This window comes from Callorhinus ursinus, unplaced genomic scaffold (assembly GCF_003265705.2).
Source record: "Callorhinus ursinus isolate GAN/ISIS: 27379988/994484 unplaced genomic scaffold, GSC_fseal_2.0 scaffold4, whole genome shotgun sequence".
NCBI lineage: Eukaryota > Metazoa > Chordata > Mammalia > Carnivora > Otariidae > Callorhinus > Callorhinus ursinus.
In genome coordinates, this window is record NW_027397066.1 from 32,393,385 (window position 1) to 32,415,997 (window position 22,613).

Below are 22,613 nucleotides of genomic sequence, written 5' to 3' on the forward strand. Positions count from 1 at the left end.
CCCAACTAAGCCACTCAGGCACCCCTTAAATATTTTTAATAATGATTTGAGACCTAACACAAAGAAGACACATTTTTAAGGGATGTACTATATATTGGATCTGATTATCTGATGCTCACTGGCCTTGTTCATTCTTAAAGGAAAGGGCTTCAGGGAAAACTTTGTCAACAAAGCGAATTTTGTGAAAATCAAGGATCTCTTTCCCTCCCCCACATAGGGGTATATCACTGGTGAAAGTATTGTTTCCATTCAACGAAGAACCCTTTACCACAAAAGTTAGAATATTGACATTAACATCTTTATTGGTATGTTTCTAAACTTGTAAGTAGATTATAATAATTGACTCTTTTTCGGTAACATATAAATCATTGTCCTCCTGAAATGACTAAAAACTGTGTATTAGTTAGAAAGTACCTGACTGAATTTTGGTCATCCTTTATAATCTAACCACTGCCACATGTAAGTGGAAAACAACTGTTCAATGTAAATTCTCAGTGTTAATGCCACTGCCTTAGTTAACTTATCCATGTGATAGAAATAACTCTTCACTTGGAGTCTCTTTAAAATCCTTTCCAGGAGCACAATTATTACATTGTCTTTCACATAGATTTTTATAAGTCAACAGAAATCAATCGAATTTTCACTGTGCAACAACAAATGTGACTTTCTGCCCTCTGGATAAATATTAGCATGTCCTGCTTTGTCAAGGTTTATTGGAACATATTCCTTATAGGAAACATTCCACTAGGTAGCTTATCCCTTTCTGTGTTTATGATGACTGCGGATTCAGCCCCATGATGTTGACCTTGTAAGCCATTTATGAGCATAATCATTAAGTCATAATCTGTCACCATGATAGTGCATATATTCTAATTTAGGAAATTAGGCACTATGTCATTTATCTTAATTCTTGGATGATATCCCAATTAGCCTTCTTAATCTGATTATGCTTTAGTAATCGAAATTATTATAAACTTGCCTGATGATTTTTATAAATTATTATAATAAAAATTTTCTCCCAAGTATATCAATATCTTCACTTAAATTAAAAGAAACATTTGCATTTAAAATACCAAACTTAACAAAAAGTATATAATTTTACTGGTGATATACACACTTGGTTATATACATACTGTATCTCAAGTTGTGGATTCATTTCCTAAAATATTCATTGGCAATTTTAAGAGTGTTTATAGATAGAGCAACAAGAATGCTAACAGCATTTTGTAGTGATAAAAGATTTTATGATTAGGATAATCTTTCATTCTCCAAACACTTTAACTCAAAGTAATTCCAGAATTTTTGTTTTTGTTGCCTTATAGAAATAATATGAAGCATAGCAAATAAAGGAAACTACCATCAGTTATTTGAAAATTGCTGCTATAGTAAGAATGACCACATACCTGTAAATTGTAGACCTTTAAGACTCTTGAGAATCTGAGCTTCCATAATATATACCCAGAACCCTCATTCATATTCCAACAATGTTTGCAATAAAAATGTTTTTAACTTCCGTGGAAATCTCACAGATCATCTTTTTTGACATGCAATTTAAATAGTATTGAATATAGTCACTGTTTATACGGAGTAGTGTATATGAGAAGTAAAAAAAAATAATCTTGTAAATAAACATGAGTCAGAATAGGGAATTCCAATAAACTCGCATCTTCCATAAAATATACAGCAAAAATCTTTCTCAGATAAAGTCTAATTCATTGCCACAAAAAGGATATAAGCAGTACTTTTTAACATATCCATTTAAACTGCTAGCTACAGGGTGCCTGGGTGGCTCAGTTGGTTGGGCAGCCTTCACCTGGGGTCATGATCCCAGAGTCCCAGGATCAAGTCCCGGGATTGAGCCCCACATTGGGCTCCCTGCTCAGGAGTCTGCTTCTCCCTCTGCCCCTCACCCCACTCATGCGCGCGCTCTCTCTCTCACAAATAAATAAATAAACCTTTAAACTGCTAGCTGCTATAGAAAGAGTTAATCTTGCTTTAAGACAAATGAGGTCAAGTGCTTTGGACTCAACATTTAAAATATACCTGGTTTGATGCCTTTATATAAATATTATCATTAGCTCTAGGATGGTGTTAAGCACTGTAATTGGTAAAGTAAATACAGCAGATCACTAATACCCAGGATTCCTTAGACATTTTCTATAAAATGTTTCTTTTAGTTTGAGTGGGATTTGCAAAACTTAATATTACTATATGTTGAAGATCACTACTATAGTTGAATTTCACCACTTTTCCCTTCTTCCACCATGTGGCATAATCTAAATCTGATCATGAGAGCACATCAGACAAACCATAATTGAGAAACATTCGACAAAAGAACTGACCAGGTTTCATCAACAGTGTCAAGGTCATGAAAGACAAGGGAAGATTGAGGAACTGTCATAGATTGGAGAGGACTAAAAATACATATTAACTAAATGCAATGTGGGATCCTGGACAGAAAAAGGACATTAGAAGGAAAATGAGTAAAATTTGAATAAGGTCCATACTCAGTAAATAGTAGCATAGAAGAGTATCCTGGTTTTGATCATTGTAAATGATTATGTAAGTTAACATGAAGCAAAATGGAAGTCAATCAGAGAAAGACAATTATCATATGATCTCAGTCATATGTGGAATTTAAGAAACAAAACAGAAGATCATAGGGGAAGGGAGGAAAAAATAAAACAAGATGAAATCAGAGAGGGAGACAAACCATAAGACACTCTTAGTCATAGGAAATAAACTGAGGATTGCTGGAGGGGAAAGGGGTGGAGGGATGGGGTAACTGGGTGATGGAGATTAAGGAGGGCATGTGATACAAGGAGCACTGGGTATTATATAAGACTGATGAATCACAGGCTTGTACCTCTGAAATTAATAATACATTATATGTTAATTAATTGAATTTAAATAAAAAAAGAAAAGATTATTTATTTTGGAAAGAGAGAGAGAGAGAGCATGCAGGGGGGAAGGGGCAGAGGGCGAGAGAGAGAATCTCAAGCAAATTTCCCGCCAAGTGTGGAGCCGATGTGGGGATCCATCTCACAACCCCAAGGTCACGACCCAAGCAAAATCAAGAGTCAGACATTTAACCACCTGAGCAACGCAGGTGCCCCTCTCTAGAAGTATTTCTTGATGAAATACTTTCTTCACTTGGTTTCAAAGACATCTGTAGTCTTCCAGGTTTCTTCCTTCTTCAACATCCACCCCTAGGACTATTGTGTTCATTGCTCCTGATTTTCTTGTCTTCTTAACACTTGATTGTCCTAGAGCCCATTTCTCTACTCACTACCTGGTGACTTCAACCAATCTCATAGCTTTACTTTATATACTATCTGAATACTGACACTTCCAAATTTCTATCAACTGCTGATTTTTCCTATAAACCTCTGAGTTATGTATTCATTTTCCAACTTCACATCTCCATTTGGCTGTCTAATAGATATATGGAAGTTAGTATGTCCAAAATTAAATTCTTGACCCTCCCTCACAAACCTGCATCTCAACTAATAGCACCTCCATCCTTCTATCTGCTCAGGCCAAAAATTTTGAAGGAATCTTTGACTCTCTCTCTCTTGCTCGCTCACTCTCAAGCTCTCTACATTCTATCTATCCTCCCCCTCAAGCCCCCCACCACCACACACACATTCAAACCATCAGCAAATTCTGTTGGCCCCACCTTCAAAATCCAACCAGACCCCAACAAATCTCATTACATCTACCACTACCAGACAGGTCTAAGCTACCATCATGTCTCCCCTGGTTATCATCTCCTGACTGAGCGCCCTGATTCTGCTTTTGTTCCACCTACAGAACAGTCTGAACACAGCATCCAGAGAGATTCTTTTCAAATGTGGTTAGATTGTGTCGCTCTCAGCTGAAAACTTTGCAGAGCTCCTCTTCTTGGTAAGAGTATAAAACAAGGGCACCTGGGTGGCTCAGTCGGTTAAGCGTCTGCCTTCAGCTCAGGTCATGATCCCAGGGTCCTGGAATCGAGTCCCAGATCCTGCTCCTTGCTCAGCGGGGAATCTGCTTCTCCCTCTACCCCTCCGCTCTGCTCTCTCTCATCCTCTTTCAAATAAATAAACAAAATCTTTAAAAAAAAAAAAGTATAAAACAAATTCCTCCCCATCCCCCTGCACCACCTGGTCCCATTACCTCTGTACTTACTTCCTCCTACTCACAATGGTTCCACTCCAGCCACAGCTCTTCATTATTTTTGGAAGATCCCAGACATGATTCTGTTTCAAGGACTCTTCACTCACTACTCATTATGTACCTAGAGTGCTCTTCCCCCTGATAGCCATATGGATCATCCCTCACCACTGCGAAACCTGTACTCATAATCAAAGATAACTAAGCGCCAGCACCACAAGTGAGGGGCAGGTCAGCAGAAACAACATAAAGCAGATTGAAATTCCAGATAATTAGCAATTCAAAATAGAGAACAGCTGTGTGTGGAGTATTTACCGACATAATCACAACCAGTAACATCATGTGTGTTAGACTTCAGCATAGGAAACAGAAATCCTTCTGGAAGTTTTTTCAGAAAAGGGTTTTGTTGATGTTGTTTTAACAGGGAATTAATTTGGTACTTAGTATGTTGGAGGGGCACGAGCCGAAGGCTGAAGAGATGAAGCCAGACACCGTAACTAGACTTTTGGCTTTAAGGTCACACTTGGAAACTGTAACTGCTGGTGCTGCTGTTTCTACCACTGCCAAGACCACAGCCTCCCACACTTATGAACTTGGAACCAGTCCAGGGAACATGGAGCTGGCTGCTACAAACGCTTGTGATGTGGGAGGAGGTGCTGCATCAGCTTCTACCACCTCTGTCTCCCTTCAACAATTTATATGAAAAGGATCCCCAGCCTAGAATTCTAAACCCCACCAAGCAACCAAACAAACGTGTGGTGGAAAAAGACCTGTAATTCCCCTCCCTCCAAAATGTATTCCCTGTGTAACTTTTTTTCAGGAAATTGCTGGAGAATGTGCTTCCCCAAAAGCGAGAGAACATAATCATAATGTACTACAATACTCCACAATGAATAATCATGTAAAGATAAGGTAAACCCTATATATCAGTTTAACCAAAAAGGTAAATTTTTTTACCAACATGAAATGATAATATAAGAAACCTAAATCTTTATCTACCATAAGAGCAAATCAATAGGTAGTCTAAAATTCATGAACTGAAAGATACCAGTACCTGAATATTATGCAAAGTATAAATACGGAAATGTACAAATTCTAGAACAACTAAAAAGTTAAAAGAGGGGAAGGGGACTTGGGAATAAATACCTTAATAAATAGAAAAATTAATTTTAACAAGACCACACATGGAAAACAAAAGTCCTAAAAAGAAAATATAAGAGAATATCTTTATAATTTTTTTATTTTTAACATATAAGGTATTATTTGTTTCAGGGGTACAGGTCTGTGATTCATCAGTCTTACACAATTCACAGCACTCACCACAACATATACCCTCCCCAGTGTCCAACACCCAGCCACCCCATCCCTCCCACCCCCCTCCACTCCAGCAACCCTCAGTTTGTTTCCTGAGATTAAGAGTCTCTTATGGTTTGTCTCCCTCTCTGGTTTCGTCTTGTTTCATTTTTCCCTCCCTTCCCCTATGATCCTCTGTCTTGTTTCTCAAATTCCCCTTATCAGTGAGATCATATGATAATTGTCTTTCTCCGATTGATATCTTTATAATTTTAGAGTGGGGACTGCATTCCTAGCCCAGAAACCATAAAGGAAATGAATAGTAAATTTGCACAAAAATGAAAAACTTTTTCACTTGTAAGTACATTAAAATAACATTAAATAATGTTCTGAAATTGATTGTATTGTTGGTTGTACAACCCTGAACATACTGAAAATGGTTGAGTTGTATACTTTTAGTGGATTAATTGTATGGTATAGGAATTGTATCTCAATAAAGCTGTTTTAAAAGAGTTAAAAGACAAAATGTAGAAAGAAAATATTTGCAACATATATATCAGACAAGAGATTTAATGCTTTATTTATAATGAACTTCTAATTCATTAGAAAAAGGCAAAAAATAGGAAAGCTTAAAAAGGCGATAAAAGGCAACCCACAGGAGAGGAAGTACAAAGGACCAATAAGGATATGATAAGATTAGTAATCAGAGAAACCCAAATGAATACAAGAATGAAATGTCTTCTTTACCATCCTGACAAAAATAAAGAGAAGTACTGGTAACACTTAGTACTGAGGAGAGTAGGGGAAACTGGCTCTCATGCACTTAATTGTAGGAGCTATTTATTATGGCTTTCCAAATGGCAGTAAGGAAATATCCATAAGCATAGAAAATGTACATACCCCTTAGCTCAGCAATTCCAATTTTAGCAATTTCTTGTCTCTCTCACATATGCAAAATTTTTAATTCAGGGTTGTTAATTGCTGAATTGTTTGTAATAGAAAAAAATGGAAAAACTTAAGTCTTTGCCAGTAGGTAAATGGTTAAATAAATAAAATATGGTGCACGATACCATGGAATATTATGCATCTATTGCAAAGATTAAACTAGACATATGTGTACTGACAGTGAAAGATCTTCACAATAAATTATTAAGAGAATAAAGCATGTTGTGGAACACTGTGTGTGGTGTGTGATCATGTTTATGTTTTTTAAAAGTATGAAAAATGTGTGTGGCATGTGGGGGTAGGTGTGTGTGTAAGGATACACTCTAAATGTTAACTGGGGGGAATCTCAACATTTTGCTCCATATTCTCTTGTTTTTACTCTTTTAAAACCACCTCTTAATAATATCCAAAATATATAAAGAACTTATATTACTCATCACCAAAAAAACAAATAATCCAATTAAAATAACAGAAGACATGAAAGAAATTTTCCAAAGAAGACATACAGATGGCCAACAGACACATGAAAAGATGCTCAACATCACTCATCATCAGGGAAATGCAAATAAAAAAACCATGTGAGATATCACTTCACATCTGTCAGAATGACTAAATCCAAAACACAAAAAACAACAAGTATTCACAAGGATGTGGAGACAAGGGAAAACTCATGCGCTGTTGGTGGGAACATACACTGATGAAGCCACTGTGGAAAACAGCATGAAGTTTCCTCAAAAAGTTAAAAACAGAATTACCACATGATCCGGTAATTCCACTACTGGGTATTTACCCAAAGAATACAAAAACACCAACTCAAAAAAATATATGCACCCCTATGTTTATTGCAGCATAATTTATCATAAACAAAATATGGAAGCAGCCCAAGTGTCCACCAGTGGATGAAAGGATAAAGAAGACGTGGTAATGGAATATTATTCAGTCATAAAAAAAGACTGACTTAAAAAAATTAAAAATTAAAAAAAAAGAATGAAATCTTGCCATTTGCAACAACATGAATGAATCTAGAAGGCATAATGCCAGTGAAATAAGTCAGTCAGAGAAAGATAAATATCATATGATTTCACTCATATGTGGAATTTAAGAAGCAAAACAAATGAACAAAGGAAAAAAGAGACAAATTGAAAAACAGACTCGGGGCGCCTGAGTGGCTCAGTCGTTAAGCGTCTGCCTACGGCTCAGGTCGTGATCCCAGGGTCCTGGGATCGAGCCCCGCATCAGGCTCCCTGCTCCGCGGGAAGCCTGCTTCTCCCTCTCCCACTCCCCCTGCTGTGTTCCTTCTCTCGCTGTGTCTCTTTCTGTCAAGTAAATAAATAAAACCTTAAAAAAAAAAAAAAAGAAACGCCATCTTTGTAAAAACGAATAATAACAATAAAATAAAATATGAATTCTAAAAAGAAACAGAAGTCAGGTATCTACTCAGATCTAATCAGTCTCCAGAGATGGAGACTGAGTATGTGGTATTTCTTAAAGCTCAAGAAGTGATTCTGAGGGGCACCTGGTTGGCTCAGTTGTTAAGCATCTGCCTTCGGCTCAGGTCATGATCCCAGGTTCCTGGGATCGAGTCCCACATCGGGCTCCCTGCTCAGCGGGAAGCCTGCTTCTCCCTCTCCCACTCCCCGTGCTTGTGTTCCCTCTCTCACTGTGTCTCTCTCTGTCAAATAAATAAATAAAATCTTAAAAAAAAAAAAGAAGTGATTCTGATGCACAACAAAAATGGAGACTGGAAAACTGTATGGCAATTCCTCAAAAATTAAACATAGAATTACCATATGATCTAACAATTCCACTTCTGGTTATATACTCCAAAGAATTAAAAACAGGAACCCTAGCAGATACTTAAACAGTCATGTTCATAGCAGCATTATTCACAATAGCCAAAAGGAAGAAACAACCCAAATGATCAACAGATAAATGAATAAACAAAATGTGGTGTATCCATACAATGAAATATTATTCAGCCTTAAAACGGAATTAAATTCTGACACCTGCCACAACATGGATTTTCATATGCTAAATGAAATAAACCAGACACAAAATACAAGTATAATATGATTATACTTTCATGAGGAACCTGGAATAGTCAAATTCATAGAGACACAGAAAGTAGATTGGTGGATGCCAGGGTCTAAGGGAAGGGAAAATGGGGAGTTATCATTTAATGGAGGCAGAGTTCCAGTTTGGGAAGATGAAAGAGTTCTGGAGATGGATGGTTGTAACAGTTGCACAACACTGTGAATGTACTTAATGCCACTGAACTGTACATATAAAAATTGTTAAAATGGGGGGCACCTGGCTGGTTCAGTTCGTAGAGCATGCAACTCTTCATCTGGGGGTCACGAGTTCAAACCCCACATTGGACGTAGAGTTTACTTTTTGAAAAAGGTTAAAATGGTAAATTTTATGTTATATATTTTTATACAATAAAAAATGTTTTTAAAAACTTGAGAAAAATTACATTTTTACATCTTACTACATGATTAATCTCCATTTATTTTCAGAACTTCAACCATTGTCTATATACTGATAATGTCCACATTATACTTTCCAAAAAGATCTCTCCTCAAACGTTAGTCTCAAATAGCTACCTGCACATTGGATACTTAATACCCCAAACTCAGTTTTAACATATTTAAAATACCATCTTCTTTTTTCTTTTTAAAGTAGGCTCCATGCCCACCAACAAGGCCAGCCCGGGGCTTGAACTCATGACCCTGAGATCAAGACTTGAGCTGAGATCAAAAGTCAGATGCTTAGCCAACTGAGCCACCGAGACCATCCTCCCACCCTACCATCTCCTTTTCAAAGTCTACCGTGTTCTCAGTTTCACCCAGTTGCCCAAGTCAGAAATCTGGGTCATCATTGACTCTTTCTTCTCCTAAACTCAGTCTCAACATCCATTTGGTTACTGAGGCCAGGTGATATTTTCTTCCAACTAGTTCCTGAACTTGTCTCTTTCTCTCCATCTACAATGGTACTACCTTTGTTAAGCCACATCATTTTTTACTCAGATTAACACACGCTCCCCACCTCCAACAGTACCCACTCCCTGCACTCATTGCCAGAGTGATTCTCTTAAAAAACAGATCTAATCGTGTCACTCTCTTGTGGCAGAGAACACCAGCTAAACACTAAAATGTATGCTCCCCCTTCCATAGCATTAACTATAGATTGATTGGTGATTGCCCAGGCAGGGAATTCGTGTCACCTACCTTGCCTCTAGGGGTGGCCCCGTGACTAGTGTTTTCCAGTGGAATGTAATTAGAAATTGTGTACACTACTTCCAGGCCAACGCTTTTCGGAAGATTTCCACTTCTACCTGCTGAGCTCAGGGGGTAAGACTCTTGTGAGGTCTTCGGGGGTAGCAGAACTACAGCCATAAGTGCCCTGGGTCTCTGAATCACGGAGATGAGACACTGGAAAACAGGGAACTCCTTCTTCAGACAAATGTGTGACAAATGACCTTCTATTTGGGCCTCGACTTCATATTTTGGAGTCTATTTGTACAGTATTACACTAACTTACATACTTGAAATATTTTCAATGGTGGCCTATCTCCCTCAAGATAAAGCCTAAATTCCAGTAACATGGTTCATGAAGTCCTTTATGATCTGGCTTCTGCCCATCTCTGCAAATCATTTCTTGCCATTCCCTACTAACTCTTAAGACCTGGGTGTCCTGAACCACTTGTCAAACTTCTTCATCTCAGGGACTTCCACTATGCTACTCCATCTATATGGGATAGTCTCCCTTCCTTTTTCTCTCTTTCTTCTGGCTAACATCTCATCATTCTTCATTTTGTTTAGGACTTAAGAGTTTTCAGGCACCTCTACTCCATCTCCCACCTACACACTTACATGCATGCACGCATGCACACATCCCACTGGCTTATATATCCCTCCTATGTTTTTCTATAAAATTTGTGAATACTGTAACATATCCAATTTACTTGTTTATTTATCTATTTCTATTTTTTAATTGAGGCATAGTTGACACACAGTAGTTAGAGTAGTGTCAGGTGTACAACATGGTGATTCAACAAATGTATACATTATGCTCCACTCATCGCAAGTGTAGCTACCATCTGTCACCACACAACAGTATTACACTGATTATATTCCCTATGCTGTACTTTTATTCCCATGACTTATTCATTCCATAACTGAAAGCCCCTATCTCCCACTTCCCTTCACTCCTTTTCCCTAGACCCCATCCTCCTATTCTCTGGCAACCTTCAGTTTGTTCTCTGTATTTATGCGACTATTTCTGCTTTTTGTTTGTTTATTCATTTGTTTTGTTTTTTAGATTCCACTTATAAGTGAAATCATGTGATATTTGTCTTTCTCTGTCTGACTTCTTTCACTTAGCATAATACCCTCAGGTCTATCCATGTTGTCACAAATGGCAAGATCTCATCCTTTTTTATACCTGAGTAATATTCCATTGTATATATATGTGTGTATATGTGTGTGTGTGTGTGTGTGTGTGTGAATAGCCATTCACCTATTGATGGAAACCTGGACTGTATTCATATTTTGGCTATTGTAAATAATGCTGTAATAAATACAGGGGTACATATATCTTTTCAAATTAGTGTTTTTGTTTTCTTTGGGTAAATATCCAGTAGTGAAATTACTGGATTGTATGGTATTTCTACTTTTAATTTTTTGAGAAATCTTCATGTTGTTTCCACAGTGGCTGCACCAATGTACATTCCCACCAACCCTGCAGAAGGGTTCCCTGTTCTCCACTTTCTCACCAACATCTTCAATTTTAAATCCCAACCTCCAACAAAGTGCTTGACCCACTCACTTTATTGATACTCAATAAAGATCTGTGAAATGAATAAATGAAGGATGAATTCTGTACTATAGTAGTCTCTAAACCCTTATTTTTAAAATAAAACACTGAACTAGATGATTTCTAAGGACCCTTCCTGCTGTAAACTTCTGTCATCTGTATGAAGTCTTATGAAGAGATGTTTTGGGTATAGAATTCCTAGAGCTCATATGTCTGTCCCACTCACTGGTACCTGGTAGATACTATTTTTTTTCTTAGACATTTATTTTTATTTTATTTTTTTTAAGATTTATTTATTCATCTGAGACACAGAGATACACAGAGAGAGAGAGAGAGCATGAGCAGGGAGAGAGGCAGAGGGAGAGGGAGAAGCAGGCTCCCCACTGAGCCAGGAGCCTGATGTGGGGCTCGATCCCAGGACCCCAGGATCATGACCTGAGCCGAAGGCAGTCGCTTAACCAACTGAGCCACCCAGGCACCCAGCATCCAACTCTTGGTTTCGACTCAGGTCATGAGCTTGTGAGTCATGAAATCGAGCCCAGTGTCAGGCTCCATGCTCAGTGGAGAGTCTGCTTGAAGATTCTCTTCCTCTGCCCCTCCCCCCACTCACATGTTCTCTCTCCCTCTCTCTCTCTCAAATAAATAAATAAATCTGAAAAAAGTAAATATATAAATAAATAATTAATTAATTAGGGGCACCTGTCTGGGTTAGTTGGTAGATCATGTGACTCTTAATCTCGGGGTCATGAGTTCAAGCCCCACATTGGGCATAGAGCTTACCTAAAAAAAAAAAAATCGAGTTAAAAAATATTTTTATTAAAAATTAAAATTAAATATGTAAAAGAAGGAGAATAACTATAACCTATTGTTCATTATCCAAACACAATATAGCAAAATGTGGGTATTTTCTTACAATTCTATATATTGGTTATTGCTTTTATTACATAATTATAATCATACTGATTATTTGATTTATTATCTGGATTTTTTTCAGTTAGTTTTTTCTTTTTTAAAGATTTTATTTATTTATTTATTTATTTATTTATTTACTTGAGAGAGAGAGACAGAGACAGAGAGAGCATGCATGTATGTGCAGAGAGGCAGAGGGGGAAGGAAAGGGGGAGGGAGGAGAGCAAGCTGACTCTGGGCTAAGCCTGGAGCCGGACACAGGGCTCCATACCAACTGAGCCGCCCAGGTGCCCCCAGTTAGTTTTTTATCCTAAACACTTTTTTTAAGATTTATTTATTTATTTTAGAGAGAGAGAGAGCATAAATGGGGGTAAAGGCAAGGAAGAGAGAGAGGTAGAGAGAAGCAGACTTCATGCTGAGTGTGGAGCCCAACACAGGGCTGGATCTCACCACCCTGAGATCATGACCTGAGCCAAAATCAAGAGTCAGACATTGAACAGACTGAGCCACCCAGGCACCCCTACATTTTCAAAGAATATTTAGTGACATTAAAATGTTTAGGATAGGGTCACCTGGGTGGCTCAGTCACTTAAGCATCTGACTCAGGTCATGATGTCAATGTCCTGGGATCAAGCCCCCATTGGGCACCACACTCAGTGAGGAGCCTGCTTGATGATTTCTCTCCCTCTCCTTCTGTCTGCTCATGCTGTCTCTCCCTCTCTTTTTCTCTCTCTAAAATAAGTAAATAAATATTAAAAAACAAAGAAAATGTTAATGACTCTATGATGTTTTAGCAAATGGATATTCCATGCCTTAGTAATTATTCCCCTCTGAATGAATCTTTAAATCATTTCGAATTTTGGGTGCCTGGCTGGCTCCGTTGGTTAAGCATCTGTCTTCAACCCAGGACATGATCCCAGGGTCCTGGGATTGAGCCATGTGTCAGGCTCTCTGCTCAGTGGGGAGCCTGCTTCTCCCTCTCCCTCTGCCTGCCGCTCCCCCTGCTTGTGCTGCTCTTTGTCAAATAAATAAATAAAATCTTTAAAAATAGTAATAAATAAATAAAATCTCATAAATAAATTATTTAAAAATTTTACTGTCATAAATAACACTACTATAAAATATTTGCACCTATGGCATTTTATGTATTTAGAATAATTTATTATTTTTTTTAAAGATCTTATTTATTCATTTGACAAAGAGAGACACAGCGAGAGAGGGAACACAAGCAGGGGGAGTGGGAGTGGGAGAGGGAGAAGCAGGCTTCCCGCCAAGCAGGGAGCCTGATGCGGGGCTCAATCCCAGGACCCTGGGATCATGACCTGAGCCAAAGGCAGATGCACAACAACTGAGCCACCCAGGTATCCCTAGAATAATTTATTATGATAAATTTCTAATATCATTGAATTAAGACATGAAAAAAATCTAAGGTTAATTATATATTGGAAAATTGCTTTCCTTAAGTATTGTACCGATTCATGTTCTAATCAGCAATGTCTTACAATCTCATTAACTGCAATTTTCATCACTTACTTTTATTCTTGCTAATTTAATAAGAGAAAATATTTGGAGTTTGGTTGTTGTTTTTTTTTTTAATTTTATTTTTAAGTAATATCTCTGCCCAAAGTGGGGCTCAAACCTACAAGTCCGAGATCAAGAGTTGCATGCTCTACCACCTAGCCAGCCAGGCACTCCTAGAGTTATTTTTATATGTGTTTTTTTTTTAAAGATTTTGTTTATTTATTTGAGAGAGAGAATGAGAGAGAGAGAGAGCACATGAGAGGGGTGAGGGTCAGAGGGAGAAGCAGACTCCCTGCTGAGCAGGGAGCCGATGCGGGACTCTATCCCGGGACTCCAGGATCATGACCTGAGCCGAAGGCAGTCGCCCAACCAACTGAGCCACCCAGGCACCCTATATGTGTTTTTAATTGCTGGTTATTTAAATTTTTTTCTTTAGCTAGACAGTTACACTTCCTCTTTTGCATATTTTTTATTCATGTTTGGCCATTTCTCTAATTTAGAGTGTTTTTCTTATTGATTTGCCTGAGTTACTTATATAATAAAAAGTTGGCCGTTTGCCTTCTAGATTTGCTCTAATATTTTCCAAGTTTGTTATTTGCCTTTCAATTTTTTCCATATATTTTAATTATAGTTAAATTATTTATATAAGCTCATATATAAGTAAATAAATATCATTATATAAATGATATATTTATGTAATTTAATATTTGCTTCCACTTTTCTCCTAGCTTTCTGTAGCTATATATTTTTTAATTAAATATATTTGTGAGGTTGTAAATTATCACATTTAAAAATTTTATTTTTGGTAATCAGTTCACAATATATACATATATCGAATCATTATGCTGTACATCTAAACTAATACAATGTTACATGTCAATTACATCTCAACAAATCTGGAAAAAATATTTTATAGTGAATTAATTGCATCAACTCCATTCATTCATTTAATGATTAAGCATTTACTCAGATAAGTGATGATAAAAATTTAGATAAGAGACATTTTTACAGGCTGGTGGAGGAGACAAACAATTCCAGGATTATGTGATAAATGCAGTGATAGAGGTATACATACTATAGGCACATTCATTCAACTTTAGTGACTACTAGCCCACATATTCTATAGGGACCAGTCATGGCCCTCGTTTTTAGAAAAGAGAGACTGAGAGAGAAATTTAAGTCAAACAGGAGTTATAGATAAATTTATTGTAGGGGCACCTAGGTGGCTCAGTCGTTAAGCATCTGCCTTCGGCTCAGGTCATGATCCCAGGGTCCTGGGATCAAGTCCTATATTGGGCTCCCTGCTCAGCAGGAAGCCTCCTTCTCCCTCTCCCACTCTCCCTGCTTGTGTTCCCTCTCTCACTGTCTCTCTCTCTGTCAAATAAATAAATAAAATCTTTAGATAAATTTATTGTGTGATAAGTGTCATAACAGAGAAAGTATGGGCTGCCATGGGAACACGGAACAAGGAGATTTGATATATCAAATCAAACTGTCTGATTTCCTCTCTGGCTGCCTGAGGATCAACCACCATCATGAACGACATGGTTACTATCCAGACCAGGAAGTTCATGACCAACTGACTACTTCACCCAGGGAATACAACAGTACCTCAGACAGAAATTCAGGGAAAAACTAGCCAAAATGTACAAGACTACACCAGATATCATCTTTGTATTTGTATCCAGAGCCTATTTTGGTGATGGGAAGACAACTGACTTTAGCCTGATTTATGATTTCTTAGATTACACCTCCAAAAATGAACCCAGATATAGACTTGGCCAGTATGAGAAGAAACAGACGTCAAGGAAGCAGTGAAAGGAATGCAAAACAGAATGAAGAAAGTCAGGGGGACTGCCAAGGCGAATGTTGGTGCTGGTAAAAAGTGAGCTGGGGATCAGACGCAGAAGGAGCAAAGATTCTGCAGTGACTATCTACACTGATTGTGCAGATGTTTCACAAGAGGATTAATAAACTGTAAATGTTTTTAATTTAAATAAATAAGTAATTCAAAACAAATTAGGAAGCCGGAAAGTCTTTCTTTCTTTCTTTTTTTTTTTTTTTTTTTTTTTTTGAGGAGATACTGCCATTTTGAAGAACACATGGACCTGAGCTAGAATCTGAAGGGGCAGGGGGGGACACATCCTACGCAGAGAGCACAATATCAAGACACAGGATGTGAGCACTCCACGTGTGTCCAACTTACTCAGCGTGGTTTGTTATGGCTGAAGGGAAGCGTACCACGTGTAGTTAACTGAAGAGGAGTGAAGTTTAAGATGTGGGCAGGAGCCAGAATATAGCATCTTTTATGCTGAATCTTGGCATCACTTTCTGAATAATCCTTCCTTTTCACATAGAAATAAGAATGTTTATTGGGCACTGATTATGGGTCAGTGTCTCTTCTAAGTGCTTTACCTGTATTAACTCACTTAATTCTCACAATCATCCATGCAGTAGATGCCAGTATTGCTCCTTGTCTTACTTAACAGGAAACTGGGGTGCAGAACGGTTAAGTAACTTGTCCCTAGTCATACAGCTATATTTAAACCTACCCGCAGTCTGATTCCAGAGGCCAAACTATTAGCCACTCTGCCTTTCATTAGTATGGGATACTTCAGATATTTAAAAGATTAAATTTTTAGAAAGTTGTCTGGAGGCTATGGATTCTGTACAGTATTTTCCTTCTCTTTCTTCTTATTCCAGAATCATGCTGTTTAAGTTGTGCTTTTTTTTTTTTAATGTTTTCATATCTAAAGGTACTCTATGCCTTCACTATTTTCTTTTTCAGGGTTTTTTCTTTTCTTTTTTTTTATTGGTAAATATTGACTATTTGTCAAGTGAACCTTCTCAGTAATTTTGTTGGACTCAAATTTGGGATGAGAGGATTTAGGTTGAAAGTGCATTTAAATGTATAAATTAAATGGGAAAATATTCAGTGTTTCCACCCAGAAAGTGCTATATACTTCTTCATTCATTTCTCTCAAATTTATCAATACATTTTTATAATTGTCTTCACATGGGTAGCATTTGGTAAGATTATTCTTAGATGTGTTATAATTTCTGTGGAGGTGTAACACCTTATTGTATTTTCTAATTCTGGGTTATCGGCACATAGGAATGCTACTTATTTGTTTTGCTTCTCCTGAAACGTGAAATAATAAAATCACCACTCAAAAACTAGGAACATAGAAAAGGTATAAACTTTATTCAGTAACGTTCCAACATTCAGAAAAGATTTGGGTCCATATGAAAGGCTCCAGAGGGAATACGGCATTTTTCATTGTTTATCTACATTTTAGTTACGCATTCAGACTACTATGGGTGATGCGTTTTTCATATCATTTTTCCCATAGTAAGAGGGAAGGAAACCTCCCTCAAATTACGTTGCTCTCCATGACCCATCCTAAGTCTCACAGTTCAAGCTAATCATTGACAGAGCTTTACAATCACAAGCTGTTACTGAAGCGATGATAAGACAGGCGAGCAGTTAGTACCAAATGAAGCCAGGCTGTGCGGCTGGATCTCCAGGGAATGAATGGATTTTCCTCAGCACGGATGAAAGAAACACACACTATAGGAAAACAATGTGCAACCGCGGGCTGCAAAGATCTGTCATCCTGTCGGCATTTATTCTCCTAAGAGCTGTTACTGGATTCACTGGAGACGGAAGAGCTATATGGTCTAAAACTCCTCATTTTAGTCCGGTAAATGAAAGTCAGCTGTTTCTCTATGACACTTTTCCTAAAAACTTTTTCTGGGGCGTTGGGACTGGAGCATTTCAAGTGGAAGGGAATTGGAAGACAGATGGAAAAGGACCCTCTATCTGGGATCATTTCATCCAAACACACCTTCAAAATGTCAACAGCATGAATAGTTCCAGTGACAGTTACATTTTTCTGGAAAAAGACTTATCAGCCCTGGATTTTATCGGAGTTTCTTTTTATCAATTCTCAATTTCCTGGCCAAGGCTTTTCCCCGATGGGATAGCAGCAGTTGCCAATGCAAAAGGTCTCCAGTACTACAATACTCTTCTCGATGCTTTAGTACTTAGGAACATTGAACCTGTGGTGACTTTATACCATTGGGATTTGCCTCTGGCGCTACAAGAAAAATATGGGGGTTGGAAAAATGAAACCATAACAGATATCTTCAATGACTATGCCACCTACTGTTTCCAGATGTTTGGGGACCGTGTCAAATATTGGATTACAATTCACAATCCATATCTAGTTGCTTGGCATGGGTATGGGACAGGTATGCACGCGCCTGGAGAGAGGGGAAACTTAGCAGCTGTCTACACTGTGGGACACAACCTAATCAAGGTACTGTACGGCTGGCTTCCTGTAATAGCTTCAGAATGTTAAGGAGCAGGAGTTAAAAAGAAACACTAAGAAATGTATCTTGTGTTTAAACAATTCTTTTTATTGATATCAACTCAACTAATTGTAGTCTAACTCACAAGCTCTAGCCTCGAATTTCACCCTTCAGGTCGTGTTTTATTTGTCTAAGCTCTTGATAATGTATTAAGCCAATTATTTTCCTTCAAGGTCGCGATTTTACAATTTTTTAACTCTTAAAATCTACAAGTATACATTAGAGTGTGAGAATATGAGTTTACTTTCATTCGGTGAAAAACCAGTACTTTAGAAATCTAATTGCTGAAAACTTTTTCCGACAATGTGCAGCCATTTCAGAATTATTTTATGGCATGACCTTTTCTAATCACCATTTGTTGTTTGTATTGCTATTCTTCGTGATACTTAGCAATAATAAGCTAAAGACATGTTAACTAACTGATACATATTAAATATAGGAATTGAGATAAATGTATTTCACAGTTGGTTTTATCTGTTACATGGCAGAAAAGATGAGGCTAACTGTTCTAAGAGTTAAAATTAAACTAGTAATATAAAAACTGGGAAGAACATGCGGTACTCAGTATGTTTTAAGAACTGGAGTTAATGTTGGAAGATGTTAAAATTACTAAAACAATGGTGAAAATGTAAGCAAAATAATAGCAAATATTGGTTGGATGCTTACTATGTACCACAGACTATACTAAGCATTCTGTGTGCATTATCACATTTAATCCTCATCATAACTTTATGAACTAGGTCCTATTAGTATCCCCCTTTTAAAGATAAGGAAACTGAAGCTAAGTGGGATTAAATGAATTAATTTATAAAGGACAACATAATTAAACACCGAATGTCTTTATTAAGAATGTTTTTAAAAGAGCAATCTTTCAGGGATTTTAAAGAGACTTCACTTCACATTGAAGCTAATATCTAGAATCAGGTTAAACTTCTTGAGCCAAACAGTTTCCTTGGGGAAAACAAATTACTCTGGACACCTGTTACATTTTGAAAATGAAGACACTTTATTAGTAGTGTTTCATAATGTGTTAGGAGGAGTAATTTGATTTTTGATAATCAAATGTGAAATGTGTAGAAGTAGAAAAAATGTATAGGAACATAAAATTACTCCGTGTCTAAATTTGCACATACAAAAATATCTACCCACCCTTCTTTTCTTTTTGAACTTTCTGGGCTATTATACATGTGTGTTGTACTATGGTTCAGTCACATCTGCCTTTGCAGTAAACAGATTGCGTTATGAGTTCAAGGTCATTTACATACCTTTGATTAGAGTTGTCTATAGAACATATGATTAACGTGAGGGTGTACTGTGATTTGGCAAGTAGGACCTTAAAGGGGAGAAAACTTATAGCTATTTACTATGAAGATTATGCATATATAAGTTAGAAAAATATTCCTTCTATCTAGTTATTTAAATTATTAAAATGTATGCATTCATATATACTACATGCTTGTGTAGATTGAGAAACATCAGATGGTACCAGAGGGTATAAAGTGAAAAAGTTAAATTCCTCTCTCCCTCTCTACCTGACAATTTCAACCTCGAGGAAGCTACTGTTGGTGGTCTTTTATATAGTCTTTTTAAAGTTAAATAGGCAAATACATGTACATATATGTTTATTTAACCTTATAAAGAAAAATGTTCTCAATTGTTGAAAAGTTTTCAGTTACCTGGAAAAATGTTAACAATTGGAATTTTCATGAACAATATATTTTAGTGGTTATTTTAAAGCCTTGAAAACTGGCTATCTGATAAAAAAAATACACAGGAAGAAGTTGTAACTAACAAATAGACATTGCTTTCAATCTTAGCATATAAAATGCTGTATTTTCAGATGTTTTTTCATTTTCTCCTAATTCAAGATAAACTCTGCCTTTAACACAAAATTAGCACTCTCTGATAGTGAAATAAATTTTATTGTTTTAAATTGAGGGATTACATTTTTAATTAGTGTCTTTCCCAAATAATTTCTTCTATCTCTTTAAAATTTCTAAATCACTCACCAAAAAAGGAGTGTAAGGGGTCCCTTGAAATCAGTCAGAAAGTGAAATAAGCTTCTTAGCCCAGGGACGTATAACTCCAGAAAGAATCTTGCAATGGTTTGGTAGCCTGATGTGAACTCATTTTTCCCACTTGTTCCTTCTCTGTTCTTCCTTTAACATGGACAAGATTAATTTGATATTTTATGTTGCAATGAGGTTATTTCTTCCTTATTTTGCCACCTGTGACCCAGAAGCAGCATTCTTGAGGATTTGTTTTTAGTCCAAGTTCACACAATTTACTGAGTTAAAAAAGCCTAATATAAAATTCAATTCACTTTATTCCCCAGTCCTCAGACACTGAAAAGATTTCATAGTGGCTATTGGAGTCTTTCTAGTTCCAGGATAATCTTGAAAACTCCGTATCGGTCGGCAGTATCCTGGTTTGGAGGAAACCTGAATGGCCTAGCCAGTCCTGAGACTGACCCGGGATTTAAATCCCAACTTTATTGCAGATTTGGTGATTACCTTACACTGAATCTAAGCCTCAGGTGAAAAAAACAAAAAACAAAACAAAACAAAAACTGCCCTAATCATACCTACTAATGGATGCTCCACTCTGAGTTTTGAGCCAGTATTTGGAACAGAAAGAGAGTACATTTTTTAACTTGGCCATTTCTAAGCATGGTAATCATGGCTTTAAATATTATCTGCAATTTTGACAACAACCTTGCCAGGTACCCACGATTATCATCTCTGTTTTACCACAGAGTGATTATTTCTAAAATGCATCATGTTCCTGCCCTGCATAAAATCCAGTAAATGGCTCTCCAAAGCTTTTGGGACTAAAGTCCTGATTTTTCACCAAGATACCCAACCCACAACCCCTGGCCTCCATTCCAGCCTCCTTCCTGGCCACTCTCCCGTGTCCATCAGTAATGCCAACCCATTGCACACCATGCTCCATTATAATGCATGACTAGAAGTGTTTTGGTTTTACCTCGCCATCGCTATCATTCTCTCCAGTGAGAATGCCCTTTGTACACCCTACTTTACCCATCTCATGTCCTTTAAGACTCAGTTTAGGCAGTCACCACCTCTAAGTTATTCTTAACCTGTTAGGGCTAGTGTCCCTCCTAAGGGGTCCCAGTATGAGATGTGCTTGCTTCTACCATAGCACTCATACCGTATGGAACTCTTCTGTCTCCCCAAGTAGCCTGAGAGCTCCTTGAAAGGAGAGACTATTCTTTGTCTTTGTATTTCCAGCAGTGAGCACAACATATTAGGTACATGCTAGGTAGAAAGGTTTGTTGAGTGAGTAGTTTAGGATTTCTATCTTAAATTTTGCAATCAAAGAACCAATCTCAAGTTCAAAATTCATATTTCATTGCATTATTGCTGATTCTTGAAATATTGCCTATGTTGATCCACTGGTATGTTAGTCCGAACTTTTGGGTTGTGAGTGACAGAAGCCTATTTCAAGTTGGCTTAGGCAAAAATGAACAATCTCCTGGCTCAGTAACCAAATCACGGGGATGAATGGGCCCAGTAATGAGGACACTGTCAGTCGCCCTTTATCTCGATCTCTCATGTCCTTTTCTTCTTGGGGGTTGGCATCATTCTCTCTTTTGTAGAGGAAAGATTTCTCTCTTTCAAGTTCAGTTTTTAAAATCCCAGAGACAGACTCCAGCCTGTGTGGCCTATTGCTGTCAGTCTTCAGATCAGCAAAGCCCTAGGGTTTCACATTAGTAAAGGCAGTTAAGGTGTCCATTTTCTTTCTATTTTTAAGTCAATAAATATGCATGATAATTTAAATTTGTAGGTTCCCCTCCCCCTTAAAAGGGAACATCTGAGAGCCTCTGAGTAACCATGCACAGAGGTTGGGGAAGATGAGTTTGCTTGTAAGAGGGTAAGTCATTCAGTTTATTACCCCACAAAATAGCTTCCATGATAGTTTTGACTGCATTGCTTTTAATTTTTTTTAAAGATTTTATTTATTTATTTGACAGAGAGAGACACAGAGAGAGAGGGAACACAAGCAGAGGGAGGGGGAGAGGGAGAAGCAGGCTTCCCGCCGAACAGGGAGCCCGATGTGGGGCTCGATCCCAGGGACCCTGGGACCATGACCTGAGCCGAAGGCAGACGCTTAACGACTGAGCCATCCAGGCGCCCATTGCTTTTAATTTTTATCTTTCACAGACATGTACTGTTTACATGGTATCAGTATTTTGCAACCTCGGTACTATTGACACTTTGGGCCAAATAATTCTTTTTTGTGGTGGGGTGTTCCGTGCATTGTAGAATGTTTAGCCGTATCCCTGACTTCTCCGCGCTAGATGATAGTAACACCCTTGTCCCCAGGGTTATGACACCAAAACTGTCTCCAGACATTGCCAAATGTCCCCAGCAAGTGGGAGGCAAAATTCCTCTCCTGAAAACCACTGATATAAACCTATAATAGACAACTGGCTGGAGACATGAAGCATAAAGATCAAGGACGTTGAAATATAACTAGTATGAGGGACCTAATAAAGTTGCCTCGATTTTATTTTTTTTTAAGATTTTATTTATTTATTTGGGAGAGAGAATGAGATAGAGAGCCTGAGAGGGGAG

At 37.6% G+C, this 22,613-nt stretch overlaps 1 protein-coding gene across 1 annotated transcript in view; it reads left to right on the plus strand.

The window, feature by feature from the left end:
* Nucleotides 1-17,106: 17,106 nt before the first annotated feature.
* KLB (klotho beta) overlaps nt 17,107-22,613 on the plus strand; it is a 36,470-nt gene continuing 30,963 nt past the window's right edge. Inside the window, exon 1 of the mRNA XM_025887711.2 lies at nt 17,107-17,963. Coding sequence (XP_025743496.1) covers nt 17,139-17,963 — 825 coding nt within the window. The 5' untranslated portion in view covers nt 17,107-17,138. The remainder of the gene's footprint in view (nt 17,964-22,613) is intronic.